The sequence below is a fragment of the Colius striatus genome, chromosome 2 (genome assembly GCF_028858725.1).
Source record: "Colius striatus isolate bColStr4 chromosome 2, bColStr4.1.hap1, whole genome shotgun sequence".
Lineage (NCBI taxonomy): Eukaryota > Metazoa > Chordata > Aves > Coliiformes > Coliidae > Colius > Colius striatus.
The window spans coordinates 65069332-65094502 of NC_084760.1; the positions used below are offsets into that span (position 1 = coordinate 65069332).

Below are 25171 nucleotides of genomic sequence, written 5' to 3' on the forward strand. Positions count from 1 at the left end.
CCTCTTTACCAGGCAGCCGCTGAGCACAAAAGAAACAGTCGGCGGAGCCACTGCTCGGGCAACCTGTCTGCAAAAGTGTATTGTGTAGGGGGGCAATTAGTTTGCAAATTTTCCATTTGCACATCCTCGCGTGAATTAGTTATGCTGCTCCCACAGGGTTTGTTATTCTTATCGTTACTATTTAGCAAGGCCCATGAATAAATAAGGTAATTTGGCCAAAATGTTTTCTTCGCCCCCTCCCTTCCTCCAAGAGGATGGGCAATGGCTGGGAACCCTCGTAGGAAAAGACTGGTTCCCAGGAATGATGCCTCTGGGTGTTTCTAAACCTCTGGGTTGATGCTGGTGTAATGGTGGTACTCCTTGTGCAAAGTTGTTTTGCTCATTTAATAGTTCTTTTTCTTCCAGTGAGGGAAAAAAAAAAAATGACAGCTGTGAGCTTTTACTACTATGGCTGGTGCACATGCTCTGTGCTTGGAGACGTGACCCCAATCCTGTAACTGAACTGCTTCTTTGTTGCTGGAGAAATCCCACTTTGGGATTTCAACAGCCAAAGAAGCACCAGAGCCACCAATACATTCAGCCTGGTATAATGACATCAGTTTTATTCAAGTCTGAATTTGCTGGAGCTGGTGGAAGAAGGAAAGGAGTCTAAGTGAATGGATAGTCCTGCTCGGTGTTTGCACCACTGTTCAGTTCTCCAATTGAAAAAAAAAAAACCAAACCAAACTGCAGATCACTGCTACCAGATCATCAGAAGAAAAATACAGATGAGGTGTGGCTCTATCTGTCACACTTGGGCTTTGTGATCAGACGTTACAATTAATCTGTACATGCCAAAGAAAGAGTTTGTGCTCTTGCCACCTTTGATTAATCTCTGCATGTGTCTCAGGGTTCAGTTATCCAGCTTGGAATCTGCTGTTTCTCCACCATCATGAGGAAGAAGGGCCCTCCTGTCCTGGGTTTTAGCTCAGCTGCTTACCTTGCAGACTCCGACATAACCATTCAGCTCCTGCTATGTCATCACCTTCTAGACCACTGGATTTCAGCTAGATGTCCAGACTCTGGGCAGTCCCGGTGCTACTGACAAGGCTGTGAAAAGTTATACAAAAGCAAGCTGTGGTCAGGAGGCAGGAATGTGCTACATGAACATCTCTGTTTCTTCAGGGAAATCTCAGAGGCTGCTGTTGTAGATGCTCTGTGAGAATGTCTTCAAGTAATTGATCAGGGTAAAGAAAGAAAACTTACTGCAAGCATTTGCTCTTGAATTATTTGGCGTAGCCACTGACTTGAATGAATGACTGTGCATTTGCACTGGGTCAGTCACTTTGTTCCTCTTCAGCCTGGCTTTGGTGGTTTCTTCTCTGACATAGATTTCTGCTCTGGCACATCTTCCTTCCCTACATTCATCATTGCCTCTTTATTGCAAGGAAAAGGCGTAAAAAAGCCCACAGGTGTTGCTTACAGATACACAACACCATGTTTTTCTGGGGTGCTGTGAGCTTGCAACGTTAATAGCTCAGAAAGGGAAAATTCTGTCTCTGCCTCATGGCTTTATGCCCTAGTTTCCGATAATGTCTTTTCTGGAAGGTGAATGATTTTGCCGTACCCACGTGCACATGACACCATGTATGAGCAGCCGAGTTCATGGTTGGCACAGTTAAGAACAACCCATTCCACTGGCTGCTGTAAATAACATTAGGGAATCCACAGTGAAAAATAAGTCCCTTCTTATCCCGATTCTCTCCAGAGAGAGAAGTTATTCCACCCATGGCATTTGATTCAACCTTTTCTTCAGCTGTTTAAGGCACTGTCTCAAAGGACTGTCTCCAGTCACCATCCTTTTCTATGGAGATGTAGATTTGCATTTGTCTGGGGCTTTTTTTTTTAAAGACAGTAATGTATTTCTGCAGGTGGATCTATTCGTGTGTGTACCTGACTGGGCCCTGTGCTATTTAGTGCTCATTTTTTAATCCTCTGCAAATGTGATGAAAACCCAGTAACATTTACTGTTTCTTTGCAGTCCAGGGGTTAACCAAACTGTACAGGGCTGAGAAAAGGCTGACATTGATTTGAGGATTTATCAGTTTAATAGCTTGAAAACTGGTCAGTATGGGCACAGACAATATTGTAAAACACTCCTTTCTTTTTTAAACCTGAAAGAAATCAAATTCATTTGAGAAACTATAGTATTATTTTCTCAATATGCTTACATTTTTTTTGAGCCAACTTCTAACCTGATGGGAAAGGGTCCTTTGTCTTTTCTGAAAGCATGAAAACAAAAGTAATTTCCCAGGTGCTATGTTTGTGCTCCCAAATTCTTTACAAATTGGGTTTTCTGTTAGTGTTGGAGAGTTTCCCCTTTAAATGCTGCTAGTTCCTTGCACCTATGACCAGAAGATATGACCACTGCTTCTTTCCCTGTTTAAAACTGCAGAAGTTTATTGTTTGAAAGAAAAGTACTCTACACCGTGAATAGCAGCTTCACAAGCAGTGTGTTGTAGGAAAGATGACTAAAGAGGAGGAGGTATATTCTCTATTGGTCAATTTGAAGACTTCCTTCTCACTTTCTTTGACTCTATTACTCGTGGTCTTTTTCAGTGCTGTCTTTCCATTCCTATATCCATCCTCACTCTATCCTGCCTGCCAGTCAGTAGCTGTTGGAGCAACAATTTCACTGGGGCTGTTGCAGTTGAAAGCAATTAATGCCGTGATCCTACGTCTCATCCCATTGATGGTCCTAAGGTTCGAGGAGCTCAGGCTGAGTAACAAAGGACCAGGACTCAGATTTCCCCTCACAGGCCACCACTCAGGTCATAACTGTGGCCCAAATGCTTTGGGGAACAGGGAACTGCATTTTATTAGACACACAACTGAAATAATAATCGGATAAAAGGATCATTTATTGTCAAACGATTATGGAGCTGCATTATGTGATTTCATATCTTTTCCTTCAAAATCTCTGCATTTCAAACCAGCTTGAGGTTTTACTCTGTGCCATTAACACTTTGGTATTACACAGGAGTATATTTCACATGGCAAATTCTGTGGAACGTGGATTATGTTATCAGGAAATAAATACAAATTTCTCAAGTTGGCCTTGGCTCTGCTGGTGATAATCATGAAATTGTTTGTCCTTAAGCTACAGCAGAGGATTGGATTCTTAAAAACTGAATAGGGAAAAATGCTTTTAGTGTGATTTCCTTACAATAAAAACATGATAGTCTTAAAGCTAACTGATAATCTTTGCGAGTCCATTCCACGTGAAGCAGGGGAGCGACCAGATTCCCAGCTGATGTAAATCACCCTAGTCCCATTAGCTGACAAAGCTGGGTCAGTCCACAGCAGCCCCGTGACTTTGAAAGAATCATCATCTTGTTGGCAAAACCAGGGAAAAGACTATAACAGGATTTTGTGAGGGCAAATAATACTAGAGAGCGAATAAGATGGGCTGGGGACCAAACAGGGCAGCTGTTTCATTGGGGTTTTTTATTGGAGTGTGCACAGATTCACAGAATGGTGGGGGTTGGAAGAGACCTCTAGAGACCACCCAGTTCAGCCCCCTGCTAAAGCAGGTTCCCCTCCATCAGGTCACACAGGAACGCGTCCAGGTGGGTTTGAAACCTCCAAAGAAGACTCCACACCCTCCGTGGAAAACCTGTTCCAGTGCTCAAGTGTGCAGCAATGTGGGCAAGTCACCTCGTGAAGCTTCTCAGAGCTGTAGCCTTGCTTAGGATCTATTGCTGTAGTGGAGTTGGAACTCATGAACAGTACACCTTTAATAACAAAACTCCTGAGTTAATCTCCTTTAGAGGTCTGCGTGGCATTACTAGCTATAATCTAACCCTTCCAGGTTATTGTCGGTGCACTTAGGGGCATAAAACCCTCTTTGGGAGAATTAGGTATTTCCTCATTATGCATGCTAATAGCTTTTCACTGAACATCACCAAATTTCCGTGAAAATCTGTTTGATTTTCACTGGCAAGTTGCAGAGTTTACCCAGTCTGTGAAAAAGGATCTTAAGAATTGTCTCTGATGAGTTGTCCTCTAGCTACCTCTGGATTATGCAGGTGAGATGCTCTCCGATGGACTGGTGGCAAATGAAAGCAGTTTGCCTTTGAAGGGAGTGACTGCAGGATGCTTGTGGAGAAGGAAATGCTAAAGTAGATGAGTCTTTGCTGTATGTGGAGCCATCTCCATTCCTTGCTCTGCCTATGGGACTTCACTGTCCTAGGAAAATGGCCATTGACCAGCTACTTAGAAAGTGTTTAAGGTTTGCAGGGCTGAAACCCCAGCAGCTCAAGCCTGTGTTGGATCTGGTCTTTAACCTCTGTGTCACAGCTCCTTTTGGAGAAAGTAATGATCACATTCTCTGCCTTTGAATGTTCAGATTTACCAGACTCTGGGAAAAGGACCTTCTCTTGCTTTGTTTGTCATGCTGACAAAAAGTAATTGCAGCAAGGAGGCTGGAGTGATCACAGCAAGAGGAGCTGTGATTCCATCACTGGCAGCGTCAGACATCTACTGAGGAGATGACCTCTTATTGTGACACAGATCCCTTCCCCATCTTGTCCCCATGTGGGATGTTGGGAAATGCCTGGCAGCAGCGCTGACTGGATGGTGGATGCTTGGGCACATGTCCTCTGCTTCAGGAGGCAGGCACTGACTAGCAGCAGCTACCTCGTGCTGGTTGCAAGGTGCATGGAGGAAATCAGGTCACAGCTGAGGCAGGTTGCAGCACTGCCGTCTGCTGAGGAGTTTGAGAGATCCTGATGTGCCAGGTCAGTGGCAGGTGTCCAAGGAGCTGGGAGTGTTGGAGGCTCTGGTCCCTGCTGGGTTATGGACAAGGTGGAGTCTGCTGGCAGGTGATGTCTCCAGGCCAGGAAGCAGGGTCTCGTCTGCACTCAGCTACAACTGCAAATCAGTGCCCCCAAGTTATTGTGCTGCTGGAATAGTCATGTTTATAGAAAAGACCATACTTGAGATGTGAGTATGTGCCAAACTCTGAAACACAGTGAATGGCACAAGCTGATCCCTCCCCATTTCCCACTGTGGCTTAAGCATGGGCTCTGAAGGAGAGACAAGGTGGAAGAGGGTACAGTATTAGGTACTCTGAGTTCTTTGATGGCTTCATTGTGAAAAAAACGATCTTTAGAGATCATCTAGTCCAATCCCCTTGCAGAAGCAGGTTCACCTAGATCAGGTCGCATAGGAACATGTCAAGGTACATGTCAAGGTACAAGTACGCAGGGCATGTTCCCTCCACCTCCTAGAGAGCTGAATTGTCCAAGAGATCACTGAGAGCTCATGTCTGAGCTAGGAATCAAATCAAAGTCTCTCAAGTGCCTGAGACAACTCAGCTCCACTTCCCTTTGTAACCTCCTCATCTCAGGTCCTGTGTACCACTCAGGTCGGGCAGCCACTCAGCACTGGAGAAATCCCAGGCTGACTCATGATACTCTTGCCAGCTAGTTTTACTTTGGTTTTAATTCATTGCTTTTTCTTTTCAGAGGGTCATTCGATGGGGCTTGGCTTGAAGAGGGGCTGAAATGCCATTGCATGCTCTGCACCACCTAAGAGGAAGCGTAATTAAGCCACCTACCTCTTAAAAGCACAGCCTGCCTTTGAATCATCAGGGAAAGCCACCAGAAGGGTTAAACACTTTATTTAGATGGCTTTGTTTGTTACGTGCGTGCCTTGCTTGTTCTGAGAATTAACGGAAGATAAGCTAAAAGTTCATTTATAAGAGTATTAAAGGATAATTATGATGGAGTAAATGCAGCGGGTCAAAAGGCATTATGATGAACAGAATCATAATATAGGGCTTGGGGAAAATAAGCTCAAATGTACAATGCCTAACATCACTCCCTGAGCACCACGGAGGAGGTACTCCTTTGGTTTCTCTCCGTCTCTTCGTTCCCAGCCTAAATTAACGTTGCCTCCATCAGCACTCTGCTGCTCACACAAGAACCCCCTAACGGTAATCGATGGTGGAGACTTAAATTAAACTTTGGGCAGGCATAAATATGTGACCTTTTAATATCAACAAAATGATAAAAAAGATTTGGTAGGAAATCTGTTTCAATCAGATTAGAGGAGAAGTGGGTAAAGCTGATTACAAGCCCGCTAAACACAGTATTTGGGCAGTATTTGTTCAGAAACAATAGCGTTAATTCTACTTTAACAAGTATTATCTGGAAAATCAATAATTAATGGGAACCCATTATCAACTTGTAATTTAGCACAGAGATTAAGTTGGGGGAGAAGTGAAAGCGAGTGGGCAACCTGCTTTTACTTGACCTGTCAGGCTGATGGATTAGTGAGTGACAGCAGGTTTCATATTTTTTTTTTTAAGGGGAGAGGTGGTAGATATAAGTCAATTTGGGCCTCTTGCTGTTTGGCACCACCTCGCCCTCCCGCTTCATTGTGCTCTGCCTTGTGCTGCCACAGACCACGGTGACTTCATCATGGCACAAGATGAGACGTTGCCCCCAAACCCATGGGGTGTGCAGAGGGGAGTGAGCAGAGGGAGAGGAGGTGGGCAGAAGGGTGCTGTTTGCAGGTGATGTGGATGGGTGCTGTCACACTGTCTTGGCTTTGCTTCTCAAGGGGACATTCCCCTCCTGAGCATCTTTCTGCACCTCCTAGCTCACCCAAGTGTCCCTCACCATGTTTCCTCCTTGACTGACGGGACTCATAGGGACATGTGTGAATGCATGTGAACAGCCAGATTTTCCCCAGCCGGCTCCTCCTTTTCCCCCTCCCCACCCTCCACATCAGCTGTATTGGGAGAAACAACCTCATTTGTCCTCTGTGCTGCCTTGGGGACTCGGATGTCGTGTGTGCGCGACTTGTCGCTGGAGTAGGTCATCACAACAGATACCAGACAATGGTTTTGGGAAGACAACATACTTCCAGAGGATACAGATGTTCTGATCAAGGATATATGTGTGTGTGTGTTGGAGACACTAGAAAGCCAGGAAGCCAGTGCTAGAGAGCCTGGGGAGCCCCTGGTGCAGCAGGACACAGCTACGTAGGCATCCATGGCTGGGATGTTCTTTACCTTGCTCAAATGCAATAGCTCAAAAATGAGATCAAGGAAGCCTCTGTTGACACAAGCAGCGGCCTATGGATGGAAGAGAAGCAAATGTGCAGGGATATGTCACCTCTTTTAGCAGAGCAGTGGATGGAGCTGGAAATAGTGACATTGGCCTCACGTTTCCCACTAAACCTGCCCTCACTAGCAGTGTGGGTGAAGGACAGCACGAGTGGATGAGAAGCCCAAGAGCTATAATTCTCTCTCAGCTTACACTAACCGTATCCTGTCTTTCAGTTGCAGTGTCCTGACGCAGTGACCAAAAGGCTAGATGTTAACTGTAGGTAGACTGACTCTGGGGCACGGCATGCAGCCCAGGCTATGAAGGGAGCTTCTTGACAGTCAGCAAGGAGGGATGCTCTCAGTGAAGCGAACAGATTGAAGGCAGATTGTGTGGGTGAAGCAGCACCATGTTACACAGCTAGGGAGTGGCTTCAGAAATGGCATTTAATCATTCAACATTAACACAAGACATCTGTCACCATCCTCGGCAGTGACGGGGCTGCACAGCAAAACAATATGTTCCAGAGCTCCTAATCACTGCAAAAACACTACTTTTTGCAGAGAGTTCTTTTAGTACCCAGCACAAATCCTTCTATTTTATTATAGCAATCCCAGCCAAATCCTCCAATAAATGGAGTTTTTTATTAATGTGCAGCTGTTAAATGAGAAAAAATAAAACTCAGAAATAAAAATGAATCCCTGAATAATCAGGCTGATCCCAGGCTGTAAGAACAAGCAGGACAGCCACATACTTACAGCTTTTTGGTATTATTTAAAAATATGGTCAGGGTTTTGCTTTCTCCTCTCCATTTTTCATTTTTTTCTTTTACACAGGTTTGATTAGATTTTGCTCGGGAAGATCCGAGCCACTTCTGTGGGCTGGAGTAGTGAGAGGCTCTGGGACGAAGGTCACATCCAGTGCATGTGCCTGGTATTTGCCTTCTGCCACAGTCAGGAATTTGCTCTGGGCAGGAAGGAGAGTGGCAGGGTGGCACCATGCCCAGGGAAGCTGGGGTCTGGCTTTGTGATGAGGGATGAGTTTGCTTCTGTGCAAGTGTGAGCAGAAGAGTGCCAAAAAAAGAGGGTGGAAAGGGGTGAGTGACTAAAGCCCTCCAACTGTTGCAGCTCACATCAGGAGGATGGGGTGGTTTGCTTTACCCAGTCACAGTTTGGGGCTCTTTGCTTTGAACTGGAGCTTGCCAGCTGAAATGTCACTCCCCAAAGTGCTATTTTGCAGTTTAAAATGAAGGAAAAGTGATTCCATGACAATGTGGTGGGTGAGACAGGTGCTGAGCTCAGGGGGAAGAGCGATGCCTGCCCTGGATTTAGTTCCAGGACTTTTCCCTGTGTACAGGTGTCACAAGTGGGGAGACCAGCCATGAAGGGAACAAATTTCCTTTATGCTTGCTATTGCTGCTGAGAGCCCTGGTTCACAGGGCACAGCCAGGAAACCTCACGGGTGCTGGAAGCTGGGCTAAACCAGGTCCCAGGCTAGAGTCCAGCTGGCAATAAAATGACCCGATGGCTTCAGCCCAAAGCAGAGTGCTGGGTGAGCAGAGAGGTGGGAGACTCGCTGTAGCTGCCAGCAGATGCATGCACATGTTTCCGGCCACCTGAGGCCTCAGATAGCTCTGTGGGGACTCACCTAGAGCTAAGCCTCCAATGAGAAAGTAAAACCAGTCCAGTCGGCTCCTCCAGAGCTGAGGATGCTTGTGTCCTGCCTGAGGTGTGAAGAGCTGAGCCATGGCCATCAGGATGGGGCCTATCACCAGTGGTCAGGCCCTGGTCACCCAGGGGTGCTGCCTGGCAAACGCAAGTCAGGAGGGGAAGCAGAGCAGATAGCACGCTGCCCACGAAATGGCATGGCCACCTCTGCTATTCTTTCTGATTAAATTAGAGCCAAAATAAAGCCCTAATTCTTCTGATTAAAGCTTAGAAGTTAAGCTCTTCAGGCAGGATGCGTGCCTTGCCCTGTGCTCTCCTAAACCACTTTGTCCACTTGATGACAAGCCACTAATAATACACTCCTACATGTTCCTTCTCAGACAGGCATGATGCCCAGTCCATAGGGTATATGGTGTTCCTGGGACATCCCACCACTTCTGAGTAGTGATATTTATATGTGGTCATCTGGTTATGTTTGGAAGTGGGGAAGCAGGAGGAACTGCTCCAAGCAAAGCAGAGGTATAGGTCTTCCAGGGTTCAGTGAACCCTTTGGGACCTTTTGATGTTTTGGGCTTTTCCCAGAAGAATTGTCCTGTGATAGATGTGCCAGCCCAGACATTGGTTGGGGTGTTACCCAAACACTGTCTTCCATCAGGTGCTCAATGAGCACGGGATCAGCCCACAGGCACAGCCCTGCAGGGGTAAAAGGCAGCTAAAGCTACAGGGATGAGTTAGGGTGTTGGGGACAGAAACAGATTTAACTGTTGCTGGTTTAGCCTCAATTAATAGGTGTTTTACCCAAGGATAGTTCTGTTATCAAGCTTCACTCAAGTACTCTGTACTCCATGTCTCTGTTCTGCAGGACTTCCTGAGGATGTGGGGTGTGATTCTGCATGAAGCTCACCTGCACTGCACTTTCCTTTAAGGAGGAGCTCCTGGCACCTGCTGGGATCCTGTCCCTGGGCAAGCCTTGAGTTCTAGTTTCAGCAGGGACTGGAGGCACATCCTCCACATACATCCAGCTTCTTGCAAGGAAGCTAGGAGACTTCTGCCTCTAATGTCTTGCCTGGGGAAGCTCTCTGGTCCCTCCTCCTCTGCACCATGGGCAGAGGCACAGCTTGAGATTGTTTGTCACAGATGAATGCATTTACCCATGTGGAAAAATGTCATTACCACCAGGACTCATCTTTTCTTTCCCCTTGAACTCTCCCACTGTGGTGGTGAGGGGCTGGCTAATCGCCTCTTTTCTGAGGTTGCCCCTGGGGACTGCTGTCGCACAGCAGGCTCAGGGCTTCCCCCAGCCCCAGCCTCTCCTGTGCCAAACAAATGAGCACTCAGCCACGGGGCTCCGCAGTTAACATCTTGCCTTGTGAGCTGAAGAAACTAAGTGGGAGGGGTCACTTAAAAAGAGAGGGAAGGATGGGCTGTAGGCTCCCAGCTGGGAGATGCAGGTAACCTGTGCTCCAGACCCATATGGTGCCAGGAGGTCCAACAAAAGTGAGGGAAGGCAGGGTAAGACACCTCAGCAAAGAACCCCCTTTCTGGGTGGGCTGTGTCTGTCCCCAAAGATGCTTAACTGGGCCAGGGAAGTGAGCACCCCAAAACAGGGCAGGGGCAGAGGTTTCCTACCCTGAAAGGTTATTCCCCAGGGTTTCTGCGGCCACACATTCACTGCCCAAGAGGCTGGAGAGCATTTTGGTTGAGCACTGCAGGAGCTGCAAAGGTGAGCAGGGGGATGCTGAAGAAAACCAATAACCATGCATCTCTTCCCCAGTGAAACTGGAAGCTTTCTAGGTACCAGGCAAAAGGAAACAAAAACTCTTCGCTGCCATTTCCAAACAGGAAGAAACTTCTTTTATCCGACCTTTAAAATTCAACGAAATCTCAAGCCAAAAGAGAAGACTACAGACAAGGATCCCACAAGAGAGAGGCTTATTTCTACCTCTTAATCCTTTTTGTCCTCCTTTTCTCCAAGAGCAAGACAATACCAATCATATAAGTAAGTCCTTATTTGAGGTGATTAAGTAACTGTTGATTTTGGACGATACATTCCTTTTTGGCATCAAGGTCCACCTTGGCTATATGGGAGGAATCATGTCAAAGCAAAGACCAGAAGCTGGTAGGAAAGCTGGAAAGTCCTTTGTGTTGAAATCTCTCCTTTATTCTGGGAAAAAAATTAAGAAGAAAATTTTACACATTTTACAACTAGGTGCTGCCAACAAAGGGAATGAAGAGAAAAGAAGAGAAAAAAGACAACTTAGGAGTGACACTGGGCTGAGCTGTTGCAGGAGAAGTTGAAAGCTGCTCTTTGTGCAACTGAAAAGGAAAATTCAGAATGCATCAGAGCACAGAGAACACATCCCTGAGAGTGTGGAGGGAAGCTTGGCAGGAAGAGCTTTCCTACAGGGTCAAGTAAAACGGGTGAAGTGAGCTACAGGAACCCTGCCTCTCACATCTGTATTTCTAACACCAAATAATGTGCTTGCTTGCAAAGGTGATTTGGCCAAGCACATTATGCCTCTGTTCTCTTTCATAGCATCATAGAATCATTAAGGTTGGAAAAGACCTTTAAGATCATTGAGTCCAACCCCCAACCTCACATTGCCAAGCCCACCACTAACTCATGTCCCTCAGCACCTCAGCTATGTGTCTTTTAAATATCTCTAGGGATGGAGACTACACCAGCTCCGTGGGCAGCCTTTTCCAAGAAGGATTCCTGCCCAGGCTTCTATTTGATGTGATTTTTCCTATCATTTCCATAGGTCCTTTAGATGGTCTGTTCAGGACAAGATGACCCTTGGTGAAGGGTCATTTGTAATGCCAGATGGGCTTTGTGAGACAGCCACATGGTAGTCTCTTCAGCTAAAAGATCTGAGTTTATGTCTCATGGGAGTCAAGTCCTTAATGGAGGGTGAGGGGGGCTGTGAAATACATTGATGAATTCCCTGTTCTGTCTGAAAAAAAAATGGAGATATTGCTTGATATTGGGAAATCATGCTCCATAATCTGCTGGCTCTTCTGCCAAAGCCATCTCCCTGCTTGGCTGCAGAGTTGAGAGAGATGGCAAGGCCCAGGGTGGTGTTTTTCACAGCATACTGAGAGATGTGTTGCAAGCCCAGGCTGGTGCTGAGAAAGGGATCTGGACCTCTTTGCACAGCCCAAACCTTCAAGTTCCCCCTCCAGCTGCATATCAGTACCTGTTTGCATTCAGGAGAGTTGATTTAGAAAGCAGTATGAAAGTGAAGAGTGAGAGTAGCTGCCTGTGTGCGTGTTATCCCTTGCTTTAATTAGGTTAGCTTCTTTCGTGGCAAGTGTTGTCATACTGAGCTGCAAAATCAATACCATATGGCACAGCACTCAGATAGCAAACTTGGAGATTAATTAAAGGAGAAGTAGCTCTGTCAGGTCTCGTAGCATAACATTCTATCATAGGCATGGCTGAACTGATCTGGAAATGCAAAGGCTGGGCATCACCTTCACCCAGAGCTGAGCTGGACTTTCCACCACTTTGGGATGGGAAAAAAGTAAAATACCCCTTTTTTTTTTCCCCAGAAATCCCAAAATCACGGTTTCACACCTTTCCCTGGATTTCCCTGTGTTTGTGGGGCTAGCAACTTGCTTACAGCTTGCTGCAGGTTGGGACAGAGAGATGAAAAAGGATATGTTTGTTCTGGAGGCCTCCGCTTGGTGAGATGCTGGTGTGAGTGTGGAGAAGGTGCTGCCTGAGGGCTCACTGTGCTCCTAGGCTGGGAGCCAGGAAAGCCATGCAAGGCAGTGGAAAGAGGAAAAAAGGAAGAGAGGTTCAGATCTTGTGACAATGAGCATTGGACAGGCTCTTAGAGAAAGAGAGAAGTGGTTTGGAGACTGAGTGGGTAGACATGTCTAAGGGGAAGAAGGCTGAGAGGTAGAGAAGAGGTGAGACAAGGGAAAAAAATCAACCTTCAAGAGAAGCAGCCAGTTCTCACAAGGACCATTTGTGGCCCAGGGACTTCTCCATCACTCCATCTCCTGGGACCTGTAGCTTCCAACCCAACCCAGCTGTCCCTGAGCTTTTCCAACACTCCTTGCAGTCACAGGCTGTAGCTGTGGCTCTCAAGGGGGTGAGGTATGTCCTCTTCCCCAGCATCTTCCTTATGACGGAAAGGCTGTGGGACCTGGGGCTGTTTAGTCTAGGAGGAGAAGAGACTGAGGGGGGATCTCATTAATATTTACAAATATTTAAATGGTGGGTGTCAGGAGGTTGGAGCATCCCTTTCTTCTATGGTATCTAGCAACAGGAGAGGGGGTAATGGGATGAAGCTGGAACACAAAAAGTTCTATTTAAATATAAGAACAAACTATTTCACTGTTTAGGTGAGGGAGCCCTGGCACAGGCTGCCCAGAGGGGTTGTGGAGTCTCCTTCCTTGGAGGTCTTCAAGACCCGCCTGGACATGTTCCTGTGTGACCTGATCTAGGTGACCCTGCTTCTGCAAGGGGGTTGGACTAGATGATCTCTAAAGGTCCCTTCCAACCCCTACCATTCTGAGATTTTATGATACCTGAGAGCCAGATAGGTCAACAGTCCTGCAGCTAAGTCTGGATTTCACATGGAACCAACTGATATGTCTGCTCAGACTGGGATGTACTGTAATGTTAAACCAGAGAGAGTGCAATGCACATGGCACACAGATAAAACATCTGTGTTAGGATGCAGCAAGATTTGGCCCTTGTCCTGCTTCCTGTCTGTGGGCAGGTCCCTTCCCCTTGCCTACTCCCAGAGCTCCCTCAGGCCTCCATATCTAAATGATAAATGATAATACTATGGACGTCCTATTTTCACTTCTTTTCACTTCATGCTATTATCTGATTGAAGGCCAAAACATCTGAATGATGAAACTGGCCAACAAACTTCCAGTCTGGAAGTTAAGAATTGAGGTTCAGTAAGGTCAGTCAAAACCTTCCAGTGGATTTTCATTGTTCTTGGGTCGAGATCTTCGTGAGACAAAAAAAAAAATCTCTGCTCTCACAAGTGTAAAAGAAACCTGAGGTGGTGGTGAAAAGGTATTTATCTGTTCAACAGCACACCCCACCCCACCCTCCTCCAAAAAAAGGAGAGAAATCAGACTGCTTGGGAAGTTTCATTTCCAGGGTGTGTACCAGAGTGGGACAATGTCTACTCCTCTTTTGGGAGATGCTGATTTAATGAATGTGGCAGCTATTATGTGTGCTTGGGAGCCTTGCAGCCGTTTTTCTTCTGCTGATATTTTCTTTTCTTTTCTGCTTTAATGAGTGTTTCTCTAATTGTATTGATGATTCCTGTTTAATTAGCACATTTTGGAGGAATGATCAAAAAATAATAAGATAAAGTAATCAGACAGGCATAGTGCAGAGGAATAATAGCTGCTTTGTGGGGCTAATTGGAGTGGACAGTCCATCGGCTAGTTTGGGGCTCCTCACAGCTGGATATTCCCAGACTAGCTGTGCCATGTGCCCAGGACTTCCAAGCACCCATATACACCCAGCCCCAGTAGTCATTTCAATTAGCTTTAATGAGCTGTGAGTGAGCACCAAGGAGAACCTAGCGTGGACCTGCCCTGTTTTGCCACTGCCTGGATTTTGCAAAGGGCTTGGGAAGTGTTTTGCCCAGGACCTTCGGGTGCCACTGGGCAAAGCAACCCCAGAGCATCCCAGCTGATACACCCTGTGTAGGACAGGAGGGGGTTGCCCATGAGGATGTGAGACGGGTGAGTAAACAGGACTGGAAAGCAACAACAAAGTGGAGTGGCAGCGAAAAGCGCCGTTGAAGGAGCAGCCAGAAATTAGAGGCACTGCAGTTGTGCCCTGCTCCACTTGGGTTTCTTCCTGAGCACCCTGTCCTTCGTGTTCCCCTCTGTCACACATGTATACACCCCTGAGACAAGCCCCAGCTTCCTCCCTAGGGGCAGGGACAGGGCTTTCCATGGGTTCCTACAGCTCCTGGAGATCTTTGGGGTGATCTCTGCCTCCAGTCATGCCTCCAGTCGAGGCTGTAAGTGTAGCACCTTGATGGTCATTTGTTTGCCCTGGGTTTGGCTAGGAATTAATTAGGAGCTGGGCCCCAGGCTGCTGTGACAGCTGTCTGCGTGAGGCATTTCCCAGCAGTTTGATTAAATCTGTGACACTCCAGATGTGAGCGCCTTGTGCAGCGGCACATGGCTTCGTCTTAAACTCCACTTAAACCATGACTGCTCTTCTGGTTTTAATCAAAGGCAAATGCCTTAAGACAGAAAGCTGTGCAGAGGAATTAGAAGAGATGTCTCTGGGGCATGTGGAAAGGGACACCTCCCCCCTCCTCAGTGGCAATTGAGGGCTGCTGGTGTGCTTGCAGTGAGCCCGGCTGGCAATGTGGCAGTGCTGAGCAGGTGATGTGCACGCATGGACAGCTGTGGCTGTGCTTCACCCTCCAAAACTCAAGCTGGAAATGAACCCCTTTCCACAGCCCAGCAGTGCTGGGAGCACAGATTTTCTCATTTGTTTAATCTGGCCATGCCTGACCCTTCAAATCTACTGCTGCCTGGCCAGGAGTGCTTGTGGAACCCACCACGTGGCCCTGGCTGCAGCCTGAGGAAAGCCCCGTCGCCCAAGGTCATGAGATGGGCATCTCCCCTGGAGATGGGCAACTTCTCAGATCCTCTTCACCCGTGGGTCAGAGACAATGTTTTCACAACAGCCATCACTTCCCCGTATTCCCTGCAGGACACAGAGGAGGTGGAAGAAAAGCCCTTTTTCTTCTATCCATGCTTATGGAGGCAGGGACCTTCACCTCCAAGCTCCCACCCTTGCCAAATTGCCTATGTTACAATTGGCTGGCTGCTTGCCCTGCTGCCCTCTCTTCTTGAGCCACCCTACACTATGCAAGGTCCACCATGGCCACCAGCCAACCAGCTGAGCTTCCCCTGCAGGCCACACACACGAGGGCTGTGGCTTCAACATCATCCCTGGAAAACAGGTTCCAACCTCACTCCTGTGCCTAGTTACCAGGAGCTGATGTGGGAGCACGGAGACAGTGGGGAGCACTGGGCTGTGACTCCCAATGCAGGAGCTTGGCTTCTGGAGTCCGTCCATCCTGGAGCACAGGAGCTTCTTCCACCCTGAGCTTCCTGAAACTGTCAGACTATCCTTTATTATTGACCTGATTCATATCTAAACCAGGGAGGTGAAAGCTGTCTTATCCCATTACTAATCCCCTAAACCAGGCCCTTCAATACCTTCTCCTTGCTGTCCCCTTCTCGCAGGTGGTTGTGAGGGAAGTGCACATCCCTCTGGGTTTTTCCTGAGTTTTGCAACCCCGAAACCCACCAGCTGCTGGCCCAGGAGCCATCATTGTCTACCAAAATGTTGTGTGTACCAGCAGTGCCACAAGGACTTGCAAACTTCGCCCCAGTGTCTGAAGAGAAGGGTCCCAGGCACCAGTCACACCACCACAAGGAGGAGGGGACACTTGGGGGAAATGTCCCACCTCTCTGTGTCCCCAGTCCTGTGAAGCACAGCAGGGAGCGGAGCACAGGTGGCAGGGGTGCTCCAGCATTCTAGCACAAGAAGAAATGGCCTCAAATTGCACCAGGGGAGGTTTAGATTGGAGATTAGGAGGAACTTTCTCACCGAGAGGGTTGTTAGACGCTGTCCCAGGCTGCCCAGGGGCGTGGTGGAGTCCCCATCTCTGGAGAGACTGAAAAGACACATAAATGAGATGCTGAGAGATGTGGTTTAGTGGTGGGCTTGAAGTGCGAGGGGAGGGGTTGGACTCCATGATGTTAAAGTTCTTTTCCTGTGAAGGGCAGCACTCACCCCTGTGACATGGCTTTGCACCAGGGCCACAGTGCTGCAGCCTCTGGCCACCCTGGCCAGTGGCCTTGTGTTGGGGCTGGGTGCTGGGGCACCCAGGGGCTGTGGGGCCGGCTGGCAGGCCCCGTGCCCACGGCGGGGGAGGGGAAGGGGGAGGGGATGAAGCCCAGGGAAATTAGAGCAAGGGGCGACATTTGATGTTCTGCTCTTTAAGCGATTAATAATCTTTTGGCGTCGGAGAATCAGCTGAAAATCTTCCCTGGAAAACAATGAGCAGAGAAACATTTACTGATTAGTCTAATCCCAGCTAATCCTATCTGATGAGCATATATCAAGATATCCTTTAACTGATTTATTGTCCAAAGGACTGCTGGAGATGCCCCCTCCCCATGGCCAGGCCTGTCCCCCCCAGCCCAGCCCGGCCCCCACGGAACGGCCCCAGCCCTGGCCCGTCCCAGCCACCTTGGCACGGCCCAAGTCCCGGCCCCAGCCCCGGCCCCGGCCCGGGACGCAGGCAGCAGTGCCGTATCCAGGCCACCCCACCAGCACGGGCAGATTTAATCGCTATTTCCATTTCTGCATCTATCGGCTTTCTCTTGGGTTTGAGCTTTTATGTTTCATAAACTGATTAGGAGCAATTATAGGCGCTTTATCCCCAAACTTTCCAAATGCCCAGGCCATATGCATATTTAAGGCTTCATCATCTCTCCCAACAGCTCAGCCTAAACGTAAACTGCTGAAATCAAGCTGATTCTGGGACAACGTCAAAAATTAGGGTTTTATCCACTAATATCTGCTGGGACAGGAAATTTGTTGTGGATGGTGGCCGGATTATGGCTTCTAATTACTGTGGCAGATCCTCCCTGCCTAGCAGTGAAAGTCTCCCATTCCAGCAAAAGTGTGGCAAAACCACTGTGGCAAAGCAAAGGTGCCCAAGGGAACCCTGGGGTGCCCTGTCCCCGGGTGGGGGACAGCCTGGGGGAGGGGGGTGTTGTCCCCAGCATCCCCCGCATCTGGAGACCCCCTGCCTTGGGCTTTGGGAGTATGACCCTCCCGCAACTCCCGCTCCCCTCTTTGCCTATCGGGGTGCGAAGCATTGATGGCCCAGAGCGTCCCCCCCAGCCAACCCCCAGCGCCCAGGCCACGGCAATTATCCTAAATGAAAGTTATTGTTCTGCTAATCCTGGGAACAGCTTGCGAGGGGAGATTTGGGTCTTTCTTTAATAATGCAAAGTTAATGCGGAGTCCCCTTGTAATTATCTTTATCAGAAGGACCCTCGGTTAATCTGACGGTCCAGCGAAGGCCCAGATCAGGCAGCCTGTGTAAGCCGGTTGTAAATCGTTTCCATCAACAGATGAAGGGAAGGAGGGGAAAAAAAAAATCCCACAACATTGCAGCCCAGGTGGAAGAATCTGGGAGCAAAAGGGAACGTGAGCGTGAAGGCCAGAGCACCTCGAGGTGCCAGAGGGACATCCCAGCTCCATCCCTGCAGCCTCAGGGTGCCGAGCAGAGGGAGAGGGAGCGGATGGGATGCCCTGGCTGGGATGCAGGGCTGAAGAGCCACGGGGTGGGATGGGGGTACTGGGGAGAGGACCTGAGGAGGGCACTGTGGGGCCCTGAAAGAGGGGATATAGTGAGGGGCGTCCTGGGAGAAGAGCCGGTGAGGGAGCCCACAGGGGGTGTGAGCAGCGTTCGTGAAGGAGCTGGGCGGACAGAATCAGGAGGGGAGAAGGGCTGAGGAGGTCCTGGGGAGGGCCTGAGACGGATCGCAGGGGACCCAGAGAGGGGATGGGGAGGACCGAGGGGCGGGGGCCTAGGGGAGCGGAGGGAGGGACGGCGGCAGGAGGTGGCGGGGGGGCCGGGGGAGGGGCGCGGGGCCGGTGCGGCGGGGATGGGGAGGGGGGCGCCGGGGGCCGTTAATCCGGGGATTGGGAGCGCCCCCCCCCACCCCGGCCCGGGGTGTGATTGGAGCCAGGGCGGGCGGCGGGCCCATAAAAGGGGCGGTGGACGGCGCTGGCCGCTCCGGGCCGGGGCAGGCGGCGGCGATGCCGGGCCGGGCGGAGCCGTCGGGGGGACGCGCGGCGGTGGGGCCGGTGGCGGTGCCCGTGCCCGTGGCCGTGCCGGTGGCACCCGGGGCGGCGGCGCGGCCGGGCGGCGCGGGGCTGCGGGCCAAGGGCTTCGCCATCACCGACCTGCTGGGGCTGGAGGCCGAGCTGCAGCCGCCCCCCGGGCCCTCCCCCGCCGCCGCCGGCGGTGCCTACGAGGGCGGCGGGGCGCTGGGGCTGGGGCTGGGGCTGCTGTGCGGGCTGGGGGCACCGGCCGCCCCGTGCCTGCTGCCCGCCCCGCTGCCGCTGCTGCCCGCCCGCGGCCCCCGCCCGCCCCCCGGGCAGCCGCCCGCAGCCCGCCGCCACAAGGAGAACATCTCCGGTGAGCGGGGCCGGCGCGGGAAGGGAGGGAGGCAGGGACGGACGGACGGAGGGAGGGAGTTCACCTCGGCCGGAGCCGCTGCTGGGATGGGCCCCGGGGGCCCCGTCCCGCCGCACCTCCGAGTCCCCGGCGAGGCCCGGGATAGCTCCGGGAGGGGACCCGGTAGGCAGAGCAGCGCTTTGGGAGCTGGGTTTGTTCCCCCTGCTCCCGACGGGATCGTGACTCATCCCTCCCCTCCCGCCCCGCCATGCTGCTGCCAGATGAGGACAGCCTGTCCGGGGACGCCAGTGACCCGAAGATGTCTGCCTCACAGGTCAAGAGGAAGAAACGTCGGCACAGGTAGGGCCCGAGAGCGGGGCTGGCCTCATTCTCACCTCCGTGCCGCTTCCACCAGCCTACCTGCCGTCCCACTGGCCCCGGCGCTCAGGCGCTGGATGCCTCCGAGGGAGCAAAGAGAAGGGCTGCAGCCGAGCAGGGGGAAGGATTTTCAGGAGGATAAATGTCGGTGGGGAGAGGGCTGCCAGCCCTAAGGGTCAGGACTATGTCACAGGATGCTCTCTCTCCTTGGCAGGACGGTGTTCACAGCTCACCAGCTGGAAGAGCTGGAGAAGGCTTTCAATGAAGCTCACTACCCTGACGTCTATGCTCGGGAGATGCTGGCTGTGAAGACTGAACTGCCAGAGGACAGGATACAGGTAGGTGGCTGTGATGTCCCCTGCTCCCCATGGAGGCTGTGGGCTGTGATGCCCGGCTGTCCCTTCTGCTTTACAGCCGGTGAGTGCAGGTGGTGGGCACATGGTGGCACTGAAATGCTGCAGGGTGCTCGGAGGGGACGGCTCGGCTTCTGCCACCTGGGCACTGAAGGGGCTTCAAATGGAAATGCAGGAGCAGGGAACTGAGCTGGCCCTGACAGCCTGGCTCTGTCCTCCAGAGAGACCCAACCCAAGCTGGAGCTGAGAGCGATTCAGGAGCTGTGCCCGACTAGCTTGTGCACTGGCTTGTCCCTTTAAAGGACACATGGTATTTTGGGGCCTGATCTTGAGCCCCTGTGGAGCACCTCCATTGCCTTAAGAAATGCATGGGAGGGTCTGGGTGGCAGCCAGGTTGTATCTATACACTTTGAGCCTTCAAACCCAAGAATGAGGTGAGGGAAGGGCTTCAGGACCCTCTGTCATTATCTGTCACTGCGTGATATATCCCTGTTTCTGAAGAGGATGGTGCCTCATGTAGCAGAGGGGCTGGCAGGCATAGGGTGGCTTTGGCTGGGATCACCCTCCTGTGTCATGATCAGCCTCGTAACGTGTGCTCCCTCTCCCCCTCTTCCTCCCCTCTCTCACTGACACCCACGTGTGTGCTCTCCCTCAACCCCTTCCCCATACAACACCCATGCGGCCGCCCTCGTGCTCACAAACCCAAACCCCTCCATGCACCCCCGCGGCCGCCTCTTTGCCCTGGCCACATGCTCCCCCCTGCACCATGGGCCCCGGGGGGGCCATCTTCTCCCCAATCCCACCCCTCCGTGCTCTCCTGGCTGTTACCCCTGAAGGTTTGGTTTCAGAACCGAAGAGCCAAGTGGCGGAAGCGGGAGAAGTGCTGGGGCCGGAGCAGCGTGATGGCTGAGTACGGCCTCTATGGGGCTATGGTGAGGCACTCCATCCCTCTGCCTGAGTCCATCATCAACTCTGCCAAGAGCGGGCTGGTGGGATCCTGCGCCCCGTGGCTGCTGGGTGAGTGGGAGCTTGGGGCTGGGGGTATCTTCCTCTTTTGTATGGTCACCTTCACCTTGTCCTGGAAAAGAATGGGATCTTGGCCCTGAGCTGTACATGGGCTCCCTCCTTGCAAAGAAGAGCTAGGAAAGGGAAAAAACCTGCTGCTGCAATGTCAAACAGATGCCTACGTGTGGTTAGGGATCACTATCTAGTGTTAGCAGCCAGTGTGGGAGTTGCAGGGTATTTAGGAAGTCATTATCCCCCCCATACCCAACCCCCTCGCAAAGATAACATGACCTCTGAGCTACTCTCTGCTTTTACACCATCCTACACTGAAGTGGCACTTGAAATCCAGGCTGGGATGGGCCATCACAGCACCTCTCTCCCTGGAAGTCTTCCCTGCCACACAGTCGTCCTCTTGGGCTGCAGAGAGCAGGTAGAAGGGCTGCAGGTCAGGAAAGGCTGGTAGCTAGAGAGAATTCTCCTTGGGATGCGTGTGAGAGCCAAAGCAAGCAGCAGGAGGGGATAAGAAATAAGCAACAGAGGGCAGCAGAAATAAGTAACTGTCTCCCTTGGCTTTGCTCTCTCCCTTCTGCAAGGCATGCACAAAAAGTCCATGGAGGTGAGCAGGAAGGCGGAGAGCCAAGAGAAGCTGGCAGATGGTTGTCGAGCGGAGCAGGAGGAGGAGGAGGAGGAACTCAAAGGGAAGCAGGCCAGTTCCCAGAGGGACCCCAACAAGCTTGGCCCTGTGAAAGATTCCGAGGACACAGCCATTGACCTCTCGAGGACAGCCAAGCACGAGAAGAGGGGTGTGCTGAGGCAGTGTGTCAACGGAGACCTCCCCTCCGAGCAGGACAGGGACCACTGAGCTTGGGGTGCCCTGGAGGAGGCCAGACCTCGCAGCTTCCCAGCGAGATAACAATATTTATTGATACATAGCTCTATATTTTTCTTAAATAATGGAACTTTTATCTGAATTCAGGGCATTATAAACCTGAGCACAAACACATCCCCTTGCCCCCCCACCTCTCTCACTTTTGAGCAGTTCACATCTCGGCAGGGTCGAGGGTGGGAGAGGTGTGAAAAGTAGATGCGGAGCGCTGCTAGGGGAGAGCTGTCCTTTCCCCCCGGGCTGCGAGGGCTTCCCCGGCAGGCCAGGAGCACAAACTGCAGCGATGCGACAACGGCCGGGAGCCATTCCCTTCTCAAACAGCCGGGGGAGCAGAGAGACGGTGCAGGAGCCCACAGGCCCCTCCTCTGCGCGTTTGCAGCCCGTGGAGCGAGTCCCTCCGCTCTGAACACACGATTCTTCCACCTCGAGGAGCAGCAGGTTTTTGAAACACGGTAGGGTTCCTCCTTAAGCTGGTGTAACCTGGTTTATACCTCCTGAGGACCTGGCCTCCCAACGCAGCCTTATCACTGGATTTTACACTGTGTAGCTTCCTTAACTCAGATTTGGGAGAAGGGGGTTAAAAGACCTTTTTTTATTTATGCAATGATTTTGTACATTCTTGAATGTGATTTGCCACGCTATGCATAATAGAACAGACCTTTTGGATAAGCCAAGCCATAGTACCCCGGAGCAATGAAACAATTTTTTGTGAATTGACATAAGAAGATATTTTGTAACTGTCTGTAAAAAAAAGAAAGTGTTAATGTCAGAGCCGTCTCTTGGTCGTCCTGTATTTATGTCTAAAAGCACTTTAGTGATCTGGATTTTTGAATGTGGCTCTTCCTGTCTTGTCCACTGTTTATTTATTACACACTCATAAATAAAAATCGTGCTGTATCTTTAGTTTTCACACCCTGTGTTGCAGTTTGTACCTTCCTTGGGCACAGCTTGGTAGCTGCTGGCTTTGAGCTGATTCTCTGCGGACTCGAGACTGAAGTGGGCTGGAGGGCTCTGCTAGGCAATGCAATTGTTCCATGGGGGTGAAGGCAAAGCTCTTGTGTATCTCTCCAGAACCGATGTCTAGTCCAGAGGCCTCCACGTTTCAGAAAGTGATGAAGAGCCAAACCACAGCTGATGGGTTGGGAGAAACAGTGCAAAATGGAGCACTCAGCAAGTGCCTGAGGGAAGTCGCAAGGATAAAGTTGCTCCATTCTCCCAAGGATTGTCAAAAAGCCACCCCTTCCTTGATCCGTTTGCCATGTGAGGTTTGTTGCTGCAACAGCGGCTGAGGGCTGGGCTGAGCTGACCTCTGTACGCTGTGCGGCAGCACTCCTGGAACACCTCCAGCTCCAGCTGCTGGCCAAAGCATAACAGAAAATTATCCAAAGCTTTCATTCAAATCTCTGTAATTCCAATTTGGAAAGTTTCCTAATACAGCTCGGGGAGTGGGAGGGGATGTGCAGCCATGTAACAATGCTGTCACCTGTCCATACCTCTGCTGCTTGGCCTGGCTCTGTGCAGCGCAGTGCCAGCTGGGAGGAGAGCGGTGGGATTCTGACTGGGAAGAGCAGAGTGATAAAAGTGGCATCTACAGATTTCCTGCTTTTCCGCCCCTCCCCTTGGCCAGGGAGTGGAACATATGCATGGCAAATACAAGCTTTGTAGCACAAAAAAACCCCTAAATGTGGAGCGGGGTGGGGGGGTGGCATGGGGAGCATGGTACAGGGAAGGACCAGCCAGGGCTTACTGCAGCAGCAATTAGGCTTGCAGAGAGCCGAGACTTAGCACGTTGGAGGCCTAATCCTGCCTGAGCAGCATCTGCAAACCTTTTATTTGGGCCGTGCCGTGCTGGCGCTGGATGCCTGCAATCATCTGGGGTTTTTTTGCCCTGCCTGCCTGCCTACATGCAGATGGCCCAGCCTTTTGCCTTGTGCTGGGAGCACGAGCACACCACTGCCACAACTGCCTCAAGGAGAAAGGCCACCACCCCAACCCCACACTGGGTGCTTGCAACGCTCCTGGCTGCAGCTGAGGGGGCTCCCAGATCTCACTTCAGCCTCTGAAAGGGGAGTCAGAGGGAAGGCTGTTGGCCTGAGGCACTTTTTGCCTGCAGGGAAGTAACAGTGGAGTGTGCCGGGGCTCAAGTATGCTGCTCTCCTTACAGGGTCAGAGTGAAGGGAGGTGCTGGTGGGTGACAGCAGTTGCCCAAGGCTCAGCTCCCGGCTGCCAGGATCTGGTGGGGCAATCCCTCTGAGCAGAGACAGTCACCCACCTCTTAGGCACTCTTAGGCAGGACAGGGCTGGCTGCTATGTAGCAGCAGTAAGAAAGAGTAGGGCAGCATGTTCTTCTTGCCTTGCTAGCACAAGCCTGTGCTTCTGCAGTGAGGTTGCCCATGCAGGACCCAGAGTCCATCCTGGTGACTGCACCAGGGCATGAGCTTCCCTCTGTGAGGGGCCCTGGGAGATCCCTTTGACGTGGCTCGGGCACCAGGAGCGGGTAACATCAAAGCCAGAACAAAGAGAATACAATTAGATTACTTTGTCATCTCTTAGCTTTTATGAGATTGCAAGGTGATGTCTGGGAGTTGCGAGGAGGCAGTAGGAGCCCCGAGCAGGCCAGAACAGAGAAGGCCGCAGGGCTGCATCTGCAGAAGCACCTTCAGGTGCCATTTCTGTACAGCTTAGTAACGTTCGTTTTATTTTGTCTCGGCTGATCCTCCCAAGCCGCTGGCTGGCTTCTCAGCCTGGGAAGTTAGGAAGAGAGTAAGAACGTTTTGCAAGCGCTCCCTCGTGTGGAGCCGTGCGATGGGACACAGTGAGCAGCTCAGGGATGGGGAAGGTGGGCTGGAAGTCCTAGAGGTAGCCAGAAGCCTCACTCCTTCCCCTCGCTCCAACAGGCCCCTGTCAGCCTGGGATACAGCTGCAGGGGTGTCTGCGTGCAGAACTAAAGAATCCTACGGGGGGGATGTTTTTTTCATTACTTCTTGGGTCACCAACAAGAAATGAGGGTTCCCTTTCTGAGGCCAAGCTGGCTATTGGCAGAGAGCACAGATCTCCTCCAGACTGCTCCTTTCCAAGCGTAGTTCAGCACCAACGCCCAATAGAAGCACATTGTTACGAACCAAGCGCACGTGTTCAGCCTGCAACATCCTCCTCAGGCTGGCAGTGGTGAGGGCGATCCGTTCTGCTCCGGGGGCGTACGCCAATTCCCACTCATTCCACGCTCTGCCGGTGCGAGGCTGGGGGAGGGCAGGGTCCTCAGCAAACGCCGCACCGGCCTCTTTGGCCCCGCTGCCCCTCTCTCCACCTCCCGCAGCCCCTCGCTGCTGGAGCCCGAGGAGGACGGCGTCGGTGCGACGGGCCCTGTGCCCGGGCCGGGAGTCCGCTGCTGCCGCCGGGACAGGTGCCGTCGGTGCGTGGCCGAGCCGGGGCGCTCCTGATGGGCGCCAGCCGCCGCGCTCCCGCTCCCGCTCCCGGCGCGCCCGGGGCCGCCCTGCGCCACCGCCCGATGCCCTCTGCGTGCCGCCCCCGCGCCTGCGCCGTGCCGGCGGGGCGGAACGGGGCCGGGCCGGTCGCG

At 51.4% G+C, this 25171-nt stretch overlaps 1 protein-coding gene across 1 annotated transcript; it reads left to right on the plus strand.

Moving 5' to 3' along the window:
* The first annotated feature begins 18611 nt into the window (after positions 1–18611).
* VSX1 (visual system homeobox 1) lies at positions 18612–21570 on the plus strand. The gene is made up of 5 exons (XM_061990697.1): positions 18612–18993; positions 19254–19332; positions 19565–19688; positions 20540–20720; positions 21302–21570. The coding sequence occupies exons 1-5, from the start codon at positions 18612–18614 to the stop codon at positions 21568–21570; spliced, it is 1035 nt and encodes a 344-aa protein (XP_061846681.1).
* Positions 21571–25171: the final 3601 nt, after the last annotated feature.